Source organism: Arachis hypogaea, chromosome 19, assembly GCF_003086295.3.
Source record: "Arachis hypogaea cultivar Tifrunner chromosome 19, arahy.Tifrunner.gnm2.J5K5, whole genome shotgun sequence".
NCBI classification, from domain to species: Eukaryota; Viridiplantae; Streptophyta; class Magnoliopsida; order Fabales; family Fabaceae; genus Arachis; species Arachis hypogaea.
In genome coordinates this window covers 2,875,297-2,892,213 of record NC_092054.1, presented here as the reverse complement: position 1 = coordinate 2,892,213, position 16,917 = coordinate 2,875,297, and the positions used below count along the sequence as shown (strand labels likewise).

The following is a 16,917-nucleotide window of genomic DNA, read 5'->3' as shown; positions in this document are numbered from 1 at the left end:
GGCTTTGCCCCCGATATGGTGGCCGCAACACCCCTCGTGGACTTCTCTGAGTACGTAGTCCGTCTGGTCGGGATGCAGGCACTTCAGCAAAGGTTGACTGAGTCCCTTTTTGAATAGCTGGTCTTGTATGACCGTATATTTGGCGGCCTCCCTTCTTACCGCTTTGGCTTCCTTCTCGTCTTGAGGGAGTTTGCCGTTTTCCAAGAAGTCAGTGATGGGGTCCATCCAAGAAGGGCTTATTTTGGTCAGGTGGAGGGCAACTGCCAGCTCTTTCGTGATGCCTTGAATGAGGGAGCGGTTGCCGGTTCCAGGTTTTGTGCTTGCCAGCTTGGATAGGAGGTCTGCCCGTGTGTTCCTTTCCCTTGGAACGTGTTGGACCGTGACTTCCTCAAACTGTTTGCTCAGTTCCTTGACCCTTTCTAAGTATTTCTGCAGCAGCGAGTCTCTGGCTTGGTAGCTTCCATTTACCTGCGCGGTGACGACCTGCGAGTCGCTGCACACTTCTAGCCTCGTTGCTCCGACTTCCCGAGCTAGAACCAAGCCCCCCAGGAGGGCTTCGTATTCTGCTTGGTTGTTTGATACGGGGAAGTCGAACTTAATTGATTATTCATAGATGACTCCGGCCGGGCTTTCTAGGATGATTCCGGCGCCCCCAAACGTCTGGTTGGAGGCTCCGTCTACATGGAGCTTCCACCGTGTGTCCGTGACTTCGGTTGGGTTCCCGGTTACTTCCACCAGGAAGTCTGCCATTGCTTGCGCCTTGATCGCGTGTCGAGGTTCGTAGCTTAAGTCGCATTGGGACAATTCGATGGCCCAGGTCATCATCCTTCCCGCCAGATCAGGTTTTTGGAGCACCTGACGAATCCCCTTATCCGTTCTCATGACCACCTGGTGACTCTGGAAGTACTGTCGTAGTCGGCGGGAGGAGACTAGGTGTGCCAGTGCCAACTTCTCCAGCTTACTGTATCTAAGTTCTGCCCCTTGCAGTGCTCTACTCACAAAGTAGATTGGTTGCTGGGCCTTCCCTTCTTCCCGCACCAACACCGCTGCAAGCGCTCCTTCTGTTATGGCTAGGTACAGATAGAGTGGTTCTCCGTCCTTGGGCTTTCCGAGCACCGGGGGTGCTGCTAGAATCTCTTTGAAGTGGTTGAAAGCTTCTTCGCACGCAGGGGTCCACTCAAATGCTATTCCCTTCTTCATCAAACCGAAGAAGGGTAGGGCCTTTGCTGCCGATGCACCTAGGAAACGGGACAACGCGGTGAGCCTTCCTGTTAGCCGCTGAACGTCTTTGATGCAGCCCGGACTCCTCATCTGGAGAATTGCTTGGCACTTTTCAGGGTTGGCCTCCACTCCCCTCTGGGTTATCATGAACCCCAGGAACTTTCCGGCCTCCATGGCAAAGGCGCACTTAAGCGAGTTCAGCCTCATGTCGTGTCGTCGGAGGGATGCAAACACGTTCTCCAGGTCGCTTATGAGATCGTCAGGCAGGGTGGTCTTTGAGAGGATGTCATCCACGTAGACTTTCACCGTCTTGCCAATGAGGTCACTGAATATTTTGTTCATCAGTCTCTGGTACGTTGCCCCCGCGTTCTTCAGGCCAAACGGCATCAACCTGTAGCAGTAGGTCCCCCCTGGCGTTATGAACGCCGTTTTATCCTCGTCTGGCCGGTGCATCGGTATCTGGTTGTAGCCGGAGTAGGCATCCATGAAGCTCAGATACCGGTATCCTGCGGCCGCGTCGACGAGTGCATCAATGTTGGGGAGGGGGTAGCAGTCCTTGGGACATGCCTTGTTAAGATCGGAGTAGTCCACACACATCCTCCATCTCCCATTGTGCTTTTTTACCAGGACCACGTTTGACAACCAGGTCGAATAGTCGAGCTCCCGGATGAACCCCGCTTCGAGGAGGCTGGCCGTTTGCCTGGCCACTTCCTCTGCTCTTTCCTGAGACATTTTTCTCCTCCTTTCAGCCACTGGTTTGGCTTCCGGCCTGATGGCTAGGTGGTGTCACATGAGACCGGAGTCTATACCTGGCATGTCGGCAGGTGTCCAGGCAAACAAATCGCCATTGGGTTCTGATCATTTCCATCAAAGGCTCTTTCAACTCATGGGGGAGGTTCCTATTCACGAACGTGAACTTTTCCTCCGAGTTCCCGACCCTAAACTTTTCCAAGTCCCCTTCGGGTTCGGGTCTGGGTTTGTCGTTAATTCTGGCATCCAAGTCGACGAGGAATACTCCCGACGCCTCTTTAGACTTCCTTCTCAACGAGAGACTGGCGTTGTCGCAAGCGACTGCCGTTTCCAGGTCTCCCCTCACAGACCCTACTGACCCTTCTTCAGTTATGAACTTCATTATCAACATCCTTGTGCTGATGACTCCTCCTAGGTCGTTGATGGTCTTTCTCCCCAGGATGATGTTGTAAACGGTGGAGTCTCGTAAGATCACGAACTCATCCATTATCGTTCTTCTCCCTTGGCCTTGTCCCAGTGAGGTCGTCAGGGTGATTATGCCATCCGGCTTGATGAAATGGTCGCCGAGCCCTACAACGCCGTGCTGGTGAGTCTGTAGGTCGGCGTCCCTTAGGCCTAAAGCATCGAACACATTGCGGAACATGATGTTCGAGTCTGCCCCCGTGTCTACAAGGATTCGCTTCACGATACCGGTTCCTACTCTAGCCGTTATAACCATGGGAGGGCTTTCTCCGGCTTCGTCAAACCACTGATCCTCTGGGCCGAACGAGATGGGTGGGAGCTTCCTCTTGCTTCGCGTAGAGGATGAGGAGACCGCCAGGACTTTGGCGTCTTTCCTTTGTGCCGACCTCGACCTAGGTGCTGCATTCCTAGCTATTACCACGTTCACTATGGTGAGGCCCCGGTCGTCTTCTTCCAGTTCTTGGCGTCGCTTGGCTGCCCGGGTCCTGTCCTCGCCGTCGTGGTCACGATTCCGTCGTCTCGACTCTCTGATGAGGTGGGAGAATTCAGCTAGCTTTCCGTCCCTGATCGCTTGTTCTAATGCGTCCTTCATGTCGAAGCAATCCTATGTTTTGTGCCCATAGCCTTTGTGGTAGTCACAGTAAAGACTTCGATTTCCCCCTGTTCTTTCCTTCAGTGGTCGGGGTTTCGACAAGATCCCCTTTTCGGCGATTCGTTGATAAACTTCCATGATTGGTGCGGTGAGGGGAGTGTAATTGGTGAACTTCCCGACCCGGGGAAACGGTCTGGGTGCCTTGCTCGGACCGCCGTCCCTGGCGTGTTCCTTTTGACCTTCTCTGTTCCCGCGGGGCCGGTCTTGGTTGTAGGAGGGCTGCCGTTTGTTGGCGGCCACGACTTGGCTCACTTCTTCGTCGTTGATGTACTTCTTGGCTACACATTGGATCTCCTGCATGGTCCACACCGGCTTCATGGTGAGGTGCTTTCTGAAGTCCTCGTTCAGAAGTCCGTTTGTCAGGCACAAGCTTGCAACTGAGTCTGTCAGCCCGTCGATTTCCAGACACTCGTCGTTGAATCTGTCTAGGTATTTCCTGGTCGGCTCGTCGGGTCGCTGAGTCACCCCGAGCAGGTTGATTGGGTGCTTCGCTTTTGCGATCCTGGTCGTGAATTGGGCTAAGAAGGCATGGCTGATGTCCGCGAAACCGGTCACTGAGCCCTGTGGGAGGTTATTGAACTACCGTATTGCAGGTCCCGCTAGGGTGACCGGGAAAGCGCGGCACCTTACCTCGTCTCCCACTCCCTCCAAGTTCATCCTGGCCTCAAAGGCCGTGAGGTGTTCCAGCGGGTCTTGCATTCCGTCGTACCTCATGTCTGTTGGTTTGTCAAAATGTTTTGCCAGCCGGACCTCGAGTATGGAACGATGAAATGGGGTCGCTCCCATTATCACGGGTCCCTGCGTTCTCGTCGTTCTCCCTTCGTCGTTGTCCCGACGAGCGTCTTCATGTCCGTGATCTGTAGTACGCCGCCTCTCATGCTTGGCATAGATGATGGGGTCGTGGCGTCTTCTCGCGCGTCCTCTCTCTCCAGCGTTCTCGGATTCAGCCTGGGGGCTGGCCGTGCGTCTGGAGTGGCTCATAGAGTGAGAGCGGGAATGGCTTTGTTCTAGGGTGTGTTGGTCGTGCTCCCTGTCTGCTAGCCGGCGTTCCAAGTCTTGCATCTTGTGGCGTAGTTCTTGCATTATTCTGGCGTGGTTGTCGCCAGTTCCCCCGAAGGGGCGTCTCTCGTGAGATTGTGTTGTGTGTCTTGGAGGGGATCTTGTGCGCTGCCGGGAAGCAGTCGCGGCATGGTCCTCTTCGGGCTCGGGCTCGCGGCCTGTTCCACCTTGGACCAGTACAAAGTCCATGTTCGATCCCCACAGACGATGCCAATGTTCGATATGTCGGGTACCGGACGGTTCGGGTAGGTATCCCGATTAGTGAGGGGGTCTCGTCTGGTCGTAGGCCACCGGGCTGGTTTAGGCGGGGTCCCGAGCACTTCACGTGGGAAGGGGGGAGTCACCTGCAAAGACACTCCGACGCTCTAGTCAGTGAGTGTGCAGGCGAAAAAGGAGTAGAATGATGTATGACGTACCTTGGGGGAAGGGTAGGTCCTTCCCCATTTATACCGTGTCAGAGGTGGGCCCTGCAAGGACAGGCCCACCTTCGTTGAGACCTTCCTTGCACAGCTGTAGCGAAGCTGTCAGGGACGCGTGTCCGGGTCGGCGACCGGGCGCCTTGCTCCTAACCGTTCGGGTCGGGTGGTGCCCGGGTCGAGCCGGCCCACAGTCGGTTTGGGCCAGGCCGTAACAGTATATATTTTTAAATTTTTGAGTAGTATTTATAAAAATACTTATAAATTATCCATCAAAGTTACTTTATATTGATAGAAAAAATAAATCTATATTCTTATAAGATATGAAATCATTTTTTGTTATGTCCATCTTTATCCCGGTGACATTTCTAATAGTTATTATAACTAATAATAATTCTAATTCTAATACCATATGTTTTTGTTCCAACTTTTTTTTTTTTTTGAAGTTTTGACCTTAACGGGTAACCTCTACTTTTCCCCCACTTTTTGTTGTCTACATCAGAGAAAGCAACATATAAATAAATCTATTAATCTCTAGTATCATAAAAGTTAACGTGATTATTAGCCATTACCGATTGTCTCTACTTTATTTTGGACAGTATCTATAATATCAATCATATGAATTATTTTATAAGATTTATTTTTCTCCCCATAAAAATAAATATAAACACGCGAGTTAAGTGGGTTCAAACTAAACAGGCATGAGTCTATTTGATATTATGAATGAAAACAATAATGATAAACTAAAATTTAATTCAACCCCAATCCCAAATTTCACACACCTCCTGCTGAATCAATAACGAAAATAAAGAATTTGGCGGTGGTTTATAGAACCGCTGCAAAAAATTATAATGTTATATTTGTGTTCTAGCTTTAGCGGCGGTTACAAAACAGCAGCAATACAAATGCGGAATTTTTAAATATTATTGGCATATTGTGACAGTTCAAAATTGTCCTTAATAATACATAACCAATTTTAGTTTCGAATATAGCAGCAGTTTTAAATTGTCGTAAAAAGGATCCACAACAAAATTCTAATTTACAACGGTTATTTGAACGATTGGTAGAAACCGCCGCTAATAAAGACAATGATGATACTAATTTAGCAATCCAAAGTTCTAATAACGATCATTCAATTGGAGAAGATGACATGACACATAATAATGGCACAATTTTATTAAGTCAAAGGTAAATAAATTAAAGTAGTGCATTCAGAAACACAAATAATTATAAATAAAGCTTGTATATTTATTAAAGACCACAATAAGTGCGTAGAGCAAATTGATCTGTCTGGCCTTGTGGAGAGTAATAATAGTTGAGGAAGTGAACATGATCATAAGGCTTAAAGAGAAGAGGGTGATCATCATCAACCATCTCTTGTGGTGCTTTTATAAGGTACCCACCATTTGGTATAGAGAACAACCCTGCAGAGTATCTTGCTTCATTCCCACTCATCATCACCCTGTGAAAAGCTGAATGGAGCCTCCCATTTGACCATGACTGAAAATTTCGTATAACAACCACATAAATCATCATAAATTTCAAAATCATCAACAAATTAAAACGACACGACAACAATAATAATATTAATGAAATATATTTTTGTTTCTAATGTTTGTGATTTTTTTAAAAATATTTAATTATATTTAATTTTATTTTTAATATTTTTTATTTGTATCAAAATTATCCGTAAACGTTAATTGCAAAATAAAAAGTTTTTAGGGATAGTTTTGAGACAAATTAAATGTTAAAAATAAAATTGAATGAATAAAAAATATTGGGGATAAAATTGAATGAAATTAAACATTAGGTGTATTTTAAAAAAAATTATAAATATTAAAGACAAAAAATATACTTTACCCTAATAATAAATTTTCTTATCATATTTATAATAAATATATGTAAATGTTTTAGTTTATATATTATTTGAAAAGCATTTTCCTATAAGAACTTTGATTTTTTAGGTCAAAATATTTTTTTTTAAATTTGGTCTAATTTTAATTGGAAAACATTATTATAATTTACTTTCAGCAGCCTTACACTATACTTAAACCTAATTAATTTATCATAAATTTATAGGGATTTTAATCAAAACAAAGACTTAAGTCATAATTTTTTTAGCAAGCTCACTTCTTAACCAAATCAATTTTGTAGGGACAAGATAAAAAATAATTGGTCGGAATTTAAATAAAATATTTTTATAAATATTGAACATATACCAGAATTAATTAAAAAAATAATTTGATAGATCAACCACAACTATCATTCTCAATATTTATAGGGATGAACACTTACCTAATAAATTCTGAAACCTGAAAACAACAATAGTAACACAAAAAATTTTTTCCTTTTGCCAAATTAAAGTTGAGAAATGGTGAAATAATAAGGAAATTATTACATGGAGGGCATCACCAATCATAGCAATGAAGGTGCCAGGTTGGGAGGGCTTGAAGCTTATCCATTTTCCATCTTTAGTCAAAATCTCTAAGCCATCAACTTGATTTTGGCACAAAATGGTAACAACATTCTTGTCTGTGTGAGAGCTGAGGCCTAGCTTTGTCTCACTTGTTTGAGGGCCTTTGTATTTCATAACCCTAATAAGGTAATTGGTTGAGTTCATGTGCTCCTCTAAGTACTTCTCAACTCCCAAGCTCTCCAAAACCATCTTCCTAATAATCTTATCCAACTCTGATAGCTTTTCAGAGAAGCAATGAATAGTTTTGCTGCAAAAGTAACAAACATTTTTTTTTAATAAAAAACCCATTTTGTTGTATAGATATGATATAGGAAGAATTTCGAGTGTACCAGATATACTACTGTTTCAATAATTTTAACTGTCAATTTCAATTATAAAAAATCGAAAATATTCGATAACAACAAAATTTAGTCAAAATCAATCAAAATTTATTTTATTTAATATTTATTAATTACTGTAGTAATTAATATTTATTAATTACTACAGTAATTAATAAATACTAAATAAAATAAATTTTAACCATTTTTTTATTTTTTATTAATATTATCATAAAAATATATATCATATATATCGATTAAAATTAACTGTTAAGATTACTGAAATACATATTTTCGCTACATTTGAAAACTAAAACTTTTCTACTATATGTAACATGTCACTTGTGAGTGGTGAGTTGTATTGTGGTACACATGTATCAAGGTATGAAAAGTGTTACCATAAATGGTATCATGTTATTGAATTTGTTAGAATATAAAACCTTTTATGTTATTCTTATTTATGCAATAGCTTATTTTTAAACAAAATTTGTTTAATGACATAGTATTAAATTTATTATGATATCAAGCTTTAAAATTCAATTATTATTATTATTATTATCTCTCATTCTTAGACACTAACGTGTCTCGTTAATTCTTCTTTTAATTTATTAAATGTGTATATTATTAATAAATATAAAATTAGTCAAGATGATTTACACATTCTAACTAGCTAGCTAAGAGATTTTGGATTGAAGTTTTAAAAATAGCAAAATATTTTTTAATAAATATACATAATGAAGAATATTTCAAGAAAAAAATTATACACTAATTTACATACAAAACTCAATCTCGCATAAAAAAAAAAACCATCTATATATTCCTATGCATTTGTTTAAGTTTTTGGTGGGTGAAATTATTTTATAACAAAAGAATCACTCATTTGAGAAAGGGGCTAAAAGAAAAAAAAAAGAAAAACTCAAAACAGCCCCTGACAACTATCTTGAAAGACAATGAGATTCTTGACAAAAAAAAAAAAAAACTCAATCCGGCCCCTGATAATTATCTCGAAAGGATAACGAGATCCCTGTGCCAAAAAAAAAAATCAGAGATCGGATTGGGTGTTTTTTTTCTTTGGGGGCCTTGTTGTCCTTTTGAGATAATTGTCAGGAGCTCGATGGGTATTCACTCAAAAAAAAAAAGTAGGTAAATTACAAAATTAAGTACTTTAAATTTGAACAATTAGTGGATACCTGAAATTTGGGTTTCCATTAGGCCACAAGATGTTGGTCATGGCTTCAACTTTCTCAAGAACATTTGCATCATCTATTCCCATGCTTTCATAAAGTGGCACCATTGGAAATTGGCCAACATATCCATGATAGGGCTTCTTAGATGCATTGAGTTTCTTGGTTTGTATAGGGAGATCAAAGAGCTCTTCTAGTGAAGGAAACAAATCTTTGCAAAGTTCTAAAGGAACTTTATCAAATATTGCTTCAAAGCAACCATACTCTATTAATGCATTGTGCACTTTTGATTTCACTTCCTCCCACTTACAATTATTATTACTATCATCCATGTTTAGGTCATTGAAGTCAATGGTAGGAAGCTTTAGAGGGGTTTCGGTTCCCATTATTCTCGCTTCTTTATTTTTTTTTTCCTTCTCTAATTTATTTTGATTACAAGTTTAATTTGGATGATATATATAATTCTTAATTGAAGGGGGGGGGGGTTGGATCAATAATTTTGGTGATCAAGTTATAAAATAATAGGTATGTTGTTTATTTCTGTGAAAACGATATATCATATATTAAAATATTTGTGTCGTTATATGACTGTAATTATCAAATTACGTACACATATATATATATATATATATATATAATTCTAAAGGTTGCAATCATTTTGAAAAAAAGAAATATTCTTTGGATTTGAACCTAGCAGATAAAATTGGCAACAAAATTATTCGGATTTTGGACTTGTTAAGAATTGTCATCTGAACATAATCTTATGCTTGCGTATCATTATTCCAAAAATAATATAAATAAAATTCTCAAAACCTTTTTAAACATTAAATAATTAGTATTAAGGCTTACATTTTCTAAAAATTATAAAATTGTCATAGTTTTTATAAGTGAGAGACAACTCCTTAATTACTTCTTAAGTTAGTTTTTAAAATAAATTAAATTTGCATCATTTTTAATAAATTTTAATTTTAATAAATTAATAATGTAAAATGTTTTATATTATTATTTAATTATATTTATTTTTGAATAATTATTTACATGATTAAAATAAAAAAAAATATTTTTATTTATATAATATTGTATATAACTAAATATGCGTATAAAATAATAATTTTATACTAAAAATATATTAAAATTAATCTTTTTAATATAGTATTAAAGTAAATATAAAAATTGTTAAGGAGTCATCCATTACCACATACATATACACCCAAGCCATTCTCAAGTCTCAATACATTCTGATAATTCTTATAAAAGTTAAAATACTTGGTTATACTTGTTTTTTTCACTTCTGGTAGCGCCATATAATAAGGATAAACTAAATTAAATTACGATTTAGAGAAGAAATGTAATTCAAATGATGAATGAGTAGTATATTTATATTTATTATTCTCTTATTAAAGATAGAGTAAAGAACAAATAGGTTATTGACCTTTTTTTCAGCGGATATTTTTGTTTCTAACCATTGAAAAATATTTTTAAGTCCCTGGCGTCTTTAAAAGTTGGACGGATCAGTCCCTTCGTCCAAATGCCTCCGGTCAGACCCAACGAAAAAGTTTGACGTGATTCCCGTAATGCTTGTCACGCGTACGCGTGGGTGTACGCATCGCCTGACAGACTTCCTTCTCACGCATACGCGTGACACATGCGTACGCGTCGCCATGAATTCAGCAAAACCTCATTTCTTCATGAATTCTCCATTTTGTATGTTTTTTTCCATTTCTTTCAAGCTATTATTGCCTTCAAAACTTTAAATCACTCAAACAAACATATCAAGGCATCGAATGGGAAAAAAGTAAATTAAATTTAGCCCTAACCCCATTATAACCCTTGAAAAGACTTCTTGATATGTGTATTCATGCATTGAATATATGTTGATTGGTAGAAGAAGAGCAAGCCTTAGAAAACAAGATTAGTAGAGAATTGAGAGAATTAACCCTCAAACACTAGAGAGATTAGAGTGAAAACACTTCCGATGAGGGTTCGATGCTCAATCCCTTGTTCCTTGCTTTCACGAGCTTTCTTCTTACAAATATATTTATACTTCATTTTGAGATTTGAATTAGTGGAATTCATAAATTATCATACTATCTTAGCCCTACTTGTTCATATATGTTCTTGGAGATTGATTCATTTTTAACCAAGTAGGTAGACGCATTTTGTATATTAGTTGATGAACCACAATTTTATGGCTTATATTGTATTGAATTTGGTGGATTTTATCAACTTTTTTCACATTTATTCACTAAAATAGCATGGTTTTGTGAATTTCTCCTAAGTGTGCTTAATGATTGAAAACATGCTTTCTAGGCTATTAAATTGCTAAATTTAATTTATTTTCTCCCATTCGATACATTGATATGTTTGTTTGAGTGATTTAAAGTTTTGAAGGCAATAATGGCTTGAAAGAAATGAAAAAAGAGCATGTAAAGTGAAGAATTCACGAAAAAATGATGTTTTGCTAAATTCATGACAACGCGTACGCGTGACAAGCATTACGGGAGTCACGTCAAACTTTTCCGTTGGGTTGACGGAGGCATTTGGACGAAGGGACTGATCCGTCCAACTTTTAAGGACGTCAGTGACTTAAAAATATTTTTCAATGGTCAAAAACAAAAATATTCACAAAAAAAAGTCAAAGACCTATTTATCTTTTACACTTAGAAATAACACTTCGAAATACGGTTGTTCCTCCACCCGCCAACACCAATATCAATTGGTATATATTTTTAGAGAGGCTGATAAAAGGTAAAATAGTAAATTAGGATATGCATAATTAGTGTATAACTGACTACCTAATTATTATGATCTTTTGGGAAATAACATTTGTTTGAAAAATATAAATAATAGGTTTAAAAAATTAATTTTAATTTTAAAATTTAAATTTTAAATTACTTAAATATAATTTTTGTTAATAGACCTAAAATATAATCTATTATTTATATTGGTCACATCTCTCATAATTTATTTATAATAGGGTTGATTTTTTTAGTGTCTCATATGATCATAGAAAACGATGTCATATAATAACATAATATATATTATCTTGGTCATTTATATAAAATTTAATGGTTTGAACAAAATAATACAACAACACTCTTGTTGAGTGTGTGGACTGTGGACCACTGTACTATAAATCATTTTCATATTTTTATTTAAGGATCAAGACCAACTCAATAAATTGATTAGTTATCGTAGTACAATTATTTGCACCAAGAAATAGTATATATATAAAGACTGATTGATTATCAATGTGTTACATAGCTCGTTAGTTTTTACCCTCACCCTATAAAATTTACATATTTCTTTTTCAGGCCATGATCCTAAAACTTTTGAAACTCTTACAACCTACAATTTGAAAATATCGGTTCTATTAGGAGAACAATAATAATCAGTTAAAAAATATCATAATACAAAAAGTTAAAAAATATATCCAAAATCTAAATATATACTACATGTACAAAATTTATATTGGCTAACTTTTATTATTTTCACAAATTTACTACTTAAAAATTTTAATAAAAAATTCATTGTTGATCAATAAATTATTATCATATATAAAACAGAATAGTCACCAAAAAAAAAATATATAAAACAGAATTAAAATTTTTAATACTTGTCTTATTTAAACAGATAAATAATTTGACCACTCAACCTATTATTTTATTAAGAAATGTAATAGAACTGTATATGACGACTTACTTTAGTACCATTATTGTTAATATATATGTGCTTAGCGTGATGAAACATTGAGATTCATAAATCATAATCATATAGTGTGGTCCATAATAATAATTGAGTAAAGAATAAAATATGATAGAAAGTCAGGTGCAGTCGACTTCACGTGAAGTTGATACCTGAGAGCCGTTAGATGAAAACTTCACATGAAGTCGACTTCACCAGTTTTTACCATAAAATATATGTCAATAGGACAAAATTTAATAAAAAGAGTTGAATAATTATTATAACTGCATTTTTTTTAAATTAGCGTGTCTAAAAATATTCTATTTCAAAATTTCACATAAAATAATTCAAAACATTTATCATTTACCTGTAAGATGAAATTTTAATAGACAATATCAAATATAGAGGGACTTTTATTAACTACTCCATTTTCTCTACCAATATTTTCTTCATACTTTCCTGAAAATCATGGATTATGAAGAACATTCATCTAATTCCCAAGTTCCTATTATCAATTTCAGTGATGAAAATTTGAAACCTGGCACTGAAAACTGGGATTCTGCAAGCCAAGTAATAAAGGGAGCACTAGAGGACCATGGTTGTTTCTATGCACTATCTTATAAAGTTCCTATGGAACTTAACAACAAAGTTTTTGGTCTAATGGAAGAACTATTTGATCTTCCATTGGAAACAAAGATGCAAAAGATTAGTGACAAGCCTTACCATGGTTATTATGGGCCACATCCTAGTGTTCCTCTATATGAATCATTAGGGATCCCTGACCCTTTAACTATGGAAAATGTTCAACACTTCACTAGGGTTATGTGGCCACAAGGATATCATCATTTCAGGTACCTCTTCCTTAAGAATAAGTATGAAAAATTATTAATTTTTTAATTAATTAATATTAATCTATTTTTATTGTAAATTTATTTTTTTTAACTCTCATCTTTTGAAGTTAAGATTTAGGACTTAAAATTTGAAATTTAAGGTGAAAAGTTAATTTTAAAAAATTAGTCTTTTAATTGAATTCATTGCTTAATTAAGAATTAGTTATATATGTTTCTCCTTTCTTTCATATTTTTCCTCCATAATTATTTCATTTCTTGTTACATGCATGATGATATATAGACATCGATTTCGTTTAGATTTTAGAGTTTAAAGAGTTGACCTTAGCTTACATAAAATAGAATATGGTTGTTGAAGAGTAGAAAAAAGTATTTATTTTCATCATATCTATAGTAAAAATTAGAATATCGATTAAATAGAAATAAGAGTAAATATCCTTTTCGGTCTCTAACCATTTGTTCGATGGACTTCACACCCCTTAACAAATATAAAAATCCAAATCGGTCCCTATCTACTGTGATATATGTACGTTCCAGTCCCTGCAACCGGTTTCGAGCAGGTCACTTATTGATGTGTCAGTAACTTGTCCCTACAATAATGAAGAAGATAGCCAAGCAAGTGATTGATACATCAGCAAGTGATCTGCTCGAAACCGGTTGCAGGGACTGGAACGTATATATATCAAAGTAGATAGGGACCGATTTAGATTTTTATATTTGTTAGGAGATGCGAAGTCCATCGAACAAATGGTTAGAGACCGAAAATGGCATTTACTTTAGAAATAAAGATAAATATATAAAAAAGGGTTTCCATTATTAAAATTAGAAGTCCAATATTAATTAAAATGATTTATATATAGCATTATTTTTCTAGTTAAATTATGTATGTTTATATTGTTATTGAGTGTTATTGTAAATGCTTCTAACCTTGTCAATTCTCATGATTATATTGTTGACACAGCGAGAGTCTTAATATATATGCAAAATTGGTGGTAGAATTGGACCATATTGCTAAAAGAATGGTGTGTGATGGGTATGGTCTAGAAGAAAGGCACTATCATGACCTAATTGAATCAACAAGTTATTTGCTTCGGAGCTTTAGATATGCACTTCCAAAGAAGGATGAGAGTAATTTGGGATTGATGCCTCACAAGGACACTTCTTTCTTCACCATATTGCACCAAAATAATGTAACTGGATTACAGGTTAAATTGAAAAATGGAGAGTGGTTTGATATTGATCCTTCACCCTTCATGTTTCTCATTCTTGCTGGGGAATCATTTCAGGTGGCTCACTACTTGCAATTTTATCATTATCTTCTGCATACTATAATAATGCACTGCATCAATAATAATAATGAGAAATGCTATTTGTACACCAAAATCAGCTACTAAAATCAACTACTAATGTATTTGTGTATAAATACATGTGTGATTTAATTTATTTTCAATGTGTATTTATATTCTAACATGAATTTTATACTGGTGACTGATTTTGTTGTACACGTAGCATAACCTAATAATAATTTATTCAAAAATATTATATTATATACATACGAAAAAATAACAACCATATTTATTTGTGTAGTTAATTTTTGTGCCTAATTTTAATATATAAATAATATTTTTTTTGAAAAATAACTATTAAATCAGTCATTAATTTATATTTATATACCTCTATTTTTATTCTCATTACGTGACTCAATTAAAATAATTTATCAATTATTTTCTATAATATATTTATTATAATTAAGTACGTCCATTACCAACTATTGAATAAATGACTGTCTTAATAATTTAAACGATTTAATTAATTAGCTGTTTAATTTTCTCTAAGAATTTTTTGTTAGAATAATATTTAGGAAAACATTTTTGAATTGATGATACCTTTTTATTGTATGTTTGTTTGTGTTAATTTTAAGTCTTAATCTTATGACATTAAAATCTCACATCACCTTCCAGAAAGGTTTTATAACAATTTTATAAAATCATGTCTCCAATAACTTAAACTAATAAAAAATATATATAAATAGTTATATTTTTAATAAATTTAAATAACCTGAAACTAACCCATGTGTTTTTATAAGGTTTAATTATTTTATTGGTCTCTATAGTTTCGTGAAATTTTCAATTAGATTCCTATACTTTTTTTTTTTTAATTGGATCCCTGCACTAATTTTTTTTTCAATTAAGTCCCTTTTAGTAGTAATTGGCTTAATTTTATAGGGACCCAACTAAAAAAAAGAATTGGTATAGGGACCTAAATAAAAGAAAAAAAAAGTGTAGGGACCAAATTAAAAAAAATTGGTACAAGGACTCAATTAAAAGGAAAAAAAGTATAGGGACCTAATTAAAAATTTCGCGAAACTATAGAGACTAACAGAGTAAACAAGTGTCGGGAGTTCGAATCCTGCCTTGTGCATGCAGCAACCCATTGGCCAGCGGCAAACCCTTAAATGGAGCTCAGTACCGCGACGGATTAGTCCTTGACCTGTCGGGTTGAGGAATACCGTGGAAACCAAAAAAAACCTTTTTATAAAGTGTAGGCAACCCAATCTCATGAATTAATTTTTGGATGAGATTGAATTATATGTTCTCAATTTTATTAATTAAATTCACTGAAATTCATTCTCCTTTATTTTACATGTGTTGCTAGGTTTGGAGTAACGATAGGATTCAAGCTTGTGAACACCGAGTTATGATAAATGAAAAGAAACATAGGTTCTCTATGGGGCTATTTTCACTTGGCACCACTATTCAACCACACCAGGAGCTAGTTGATGATGAAGAACATCCAAGACATTATAAGCCATTTGATTATTATGATTATCTTAATTTCATTGGAACAAAAGAGGCCTTGGAATCTAAGTGTAGAATCAAAACATTCTGTGGCATTGACTAGCTAGTATGTTAATAAAAGCACTCAAAGTTGTATTTGGATTATGTTTTTGAGATAAATAGATAAGGATAGATATTTTTTGTGCATACTTACATAAGAATAATCATAAATTATAACACTTTTTTATCTCTAAGAAAAATTTCATATTTTTGTCTTTGTCTCTACAATAACTAACCAAAATTATATTTGTGTTTATTATCTCTATATTTCTATTTTTAAGATAAAATTCAAACATAACTTTTACATATATTTACTATTCTGTCGGTACATGATGGCGGTTTTTAAAACCGTCGCTAATAAATAAAATTAAAGAATACCGGCGACTGTGGAAATATATTTAAATTGACTTGTAAAATCATATAAGGGTAAAGTACTAAATTGGTCTCTTAGATTTGGGCGTAATTTTGTTTTGGTCCTTAAGGTTTAAAGTGTTCTATTTGAATCCAAAAAAGTTTCATTTAGCATCAATTCAGTCCCACAGTGAGGTCAAAATTAAATAATTAACAAAATGTCCTACATAACAACAATACAAGAACAAAATCGATAATCTGGAGAACAAGTACAAGCTCCAGAGGCATAAAATCAACCATTGATGCATCAATACATTTATTTATTATTTTTTTATAATATAAATAAAATATTTTCTATAAAACTAAAGAAAATGATAAATAAATGTATTGATGCATCAATAGTTGATTTTGTGCTTCTGGAGCTTGTACTTGTTCTCCAGATTATCGATTTTGTTCTTGAACTATTGTTATGTAGGACATTTTATTAATTATTTAATTTTGACCTCACTGTGGGACTAAATTGATGCTAAATGAAACTTTTTTGGATTCAAATAGAACACTTTAAACTTTAAGGACCAAAACAAAATTACGCCCAAACCTAGGGGACCAATTTAGTACTTTACCCAATCATATAATTTAGCAGCAGTTTTAAAATTAATT

At 35.4% G+C, this 16,917-nt stretch overlaps 2 protein-coding genes across 2 annotated transcripts; one reads left to right on the top strand and one right to left on the bottom strand.

Annotated features, from left to right (window-relative positions):
* Positions 1 to 5,711: 5,711 nt before the first annotated feature.
* Positions 5,712 to 9,069, bottom strand: LOC112777277 (probable 2-oxoglutarate-dependent dioxygenase AOP1). Its single transcript, XM_025821614.3, has 3 exons — positions 8,544 to 9,069; positions 6,959 to 7,283; positions 5,712 to 6,060 (listed from the first exon to the last, which is right to left on the bottom strand). Exons 1-3 carry the CDS (start codon positions 8,921 to 8,923, stop codon positions 5,812 to 5,814), a joined length of 954 nt encoding a protein of 317 aa, XP_025677399.1. The 5' UTR covers positions 8,924 to 9,069; the 3' UTR covers positions 5,712 to 5,811.
* Positions 9,070 to 12,465: 3,396 nt separating this feature from the next.
* On the top strand, positions 12,466 to 16,047 carry LOC112777278 (probable 2-oxoglutarate-dependent dioxygenase AOP1). Its single transcript, XM_025821615.3, has 3 exons — positions 12,466 to 13,072; positions 14,031 to 14,355; positions 15,725 to 16,047. Exons 1-3 carry the CDS (start codon positions 12,690 to 12,692, stop codon positions 15,968 to 15,970), a joined length of 954 nt encoding a protein of 317 aa, XP_025677400.1. The 5' UTR covers positions 12,466 to 12,689; the 3' UTR covers positions 15,971 to 16,047.
* Positions 16,048 to 16,917: the final 870 nt, after the last annotated feature.

Bases quoted from the DNA above. Each gene is read 5' to 3' on its own strand.
- LOC112777277 (XM_025821614.3), bottom strand. From the start codon at position 8,923: ATGGGAACCGAAACCCCTCTAAAGCTTCCTACCATTGACTTCAATGAC. The intron at 7,284-8,543 runs GTATCCACTAAT...TTACTTTTGCAG, and splicing joins AATGGAAACCCAAATTTCAG to CAAAACTATTCATTGCTTCT. The intron at 6,061-6,958 runs GTAATAATTTCC...CGAAATTTTCAG, and splicing joins TGATTGGTGATGCCCTCCAT to TCATGGTCAAATGGGAGGCT.
- LOC112777278 (XM_025821615.3), top strand. From the start codon at position 12,690: ATGGATTATGAAGAACATTCATCTAATTCCCAAGTTCCTATTATCAAT. The intron at 13,073-14,030 runs GTACCTCTTCCT...TTGTTGACACAG, and splicing joins CAAGGATATCATCATTTCAG to CGAGAGTCTTAATATATATG. The intron at 14,356-15,724 runs GTGGCTCACTAC...ATGTGTTGCTAG, and splicing joins TTGCTGGGGAATCATTTCAG to GTTTGGAGTAACGATAGGAT.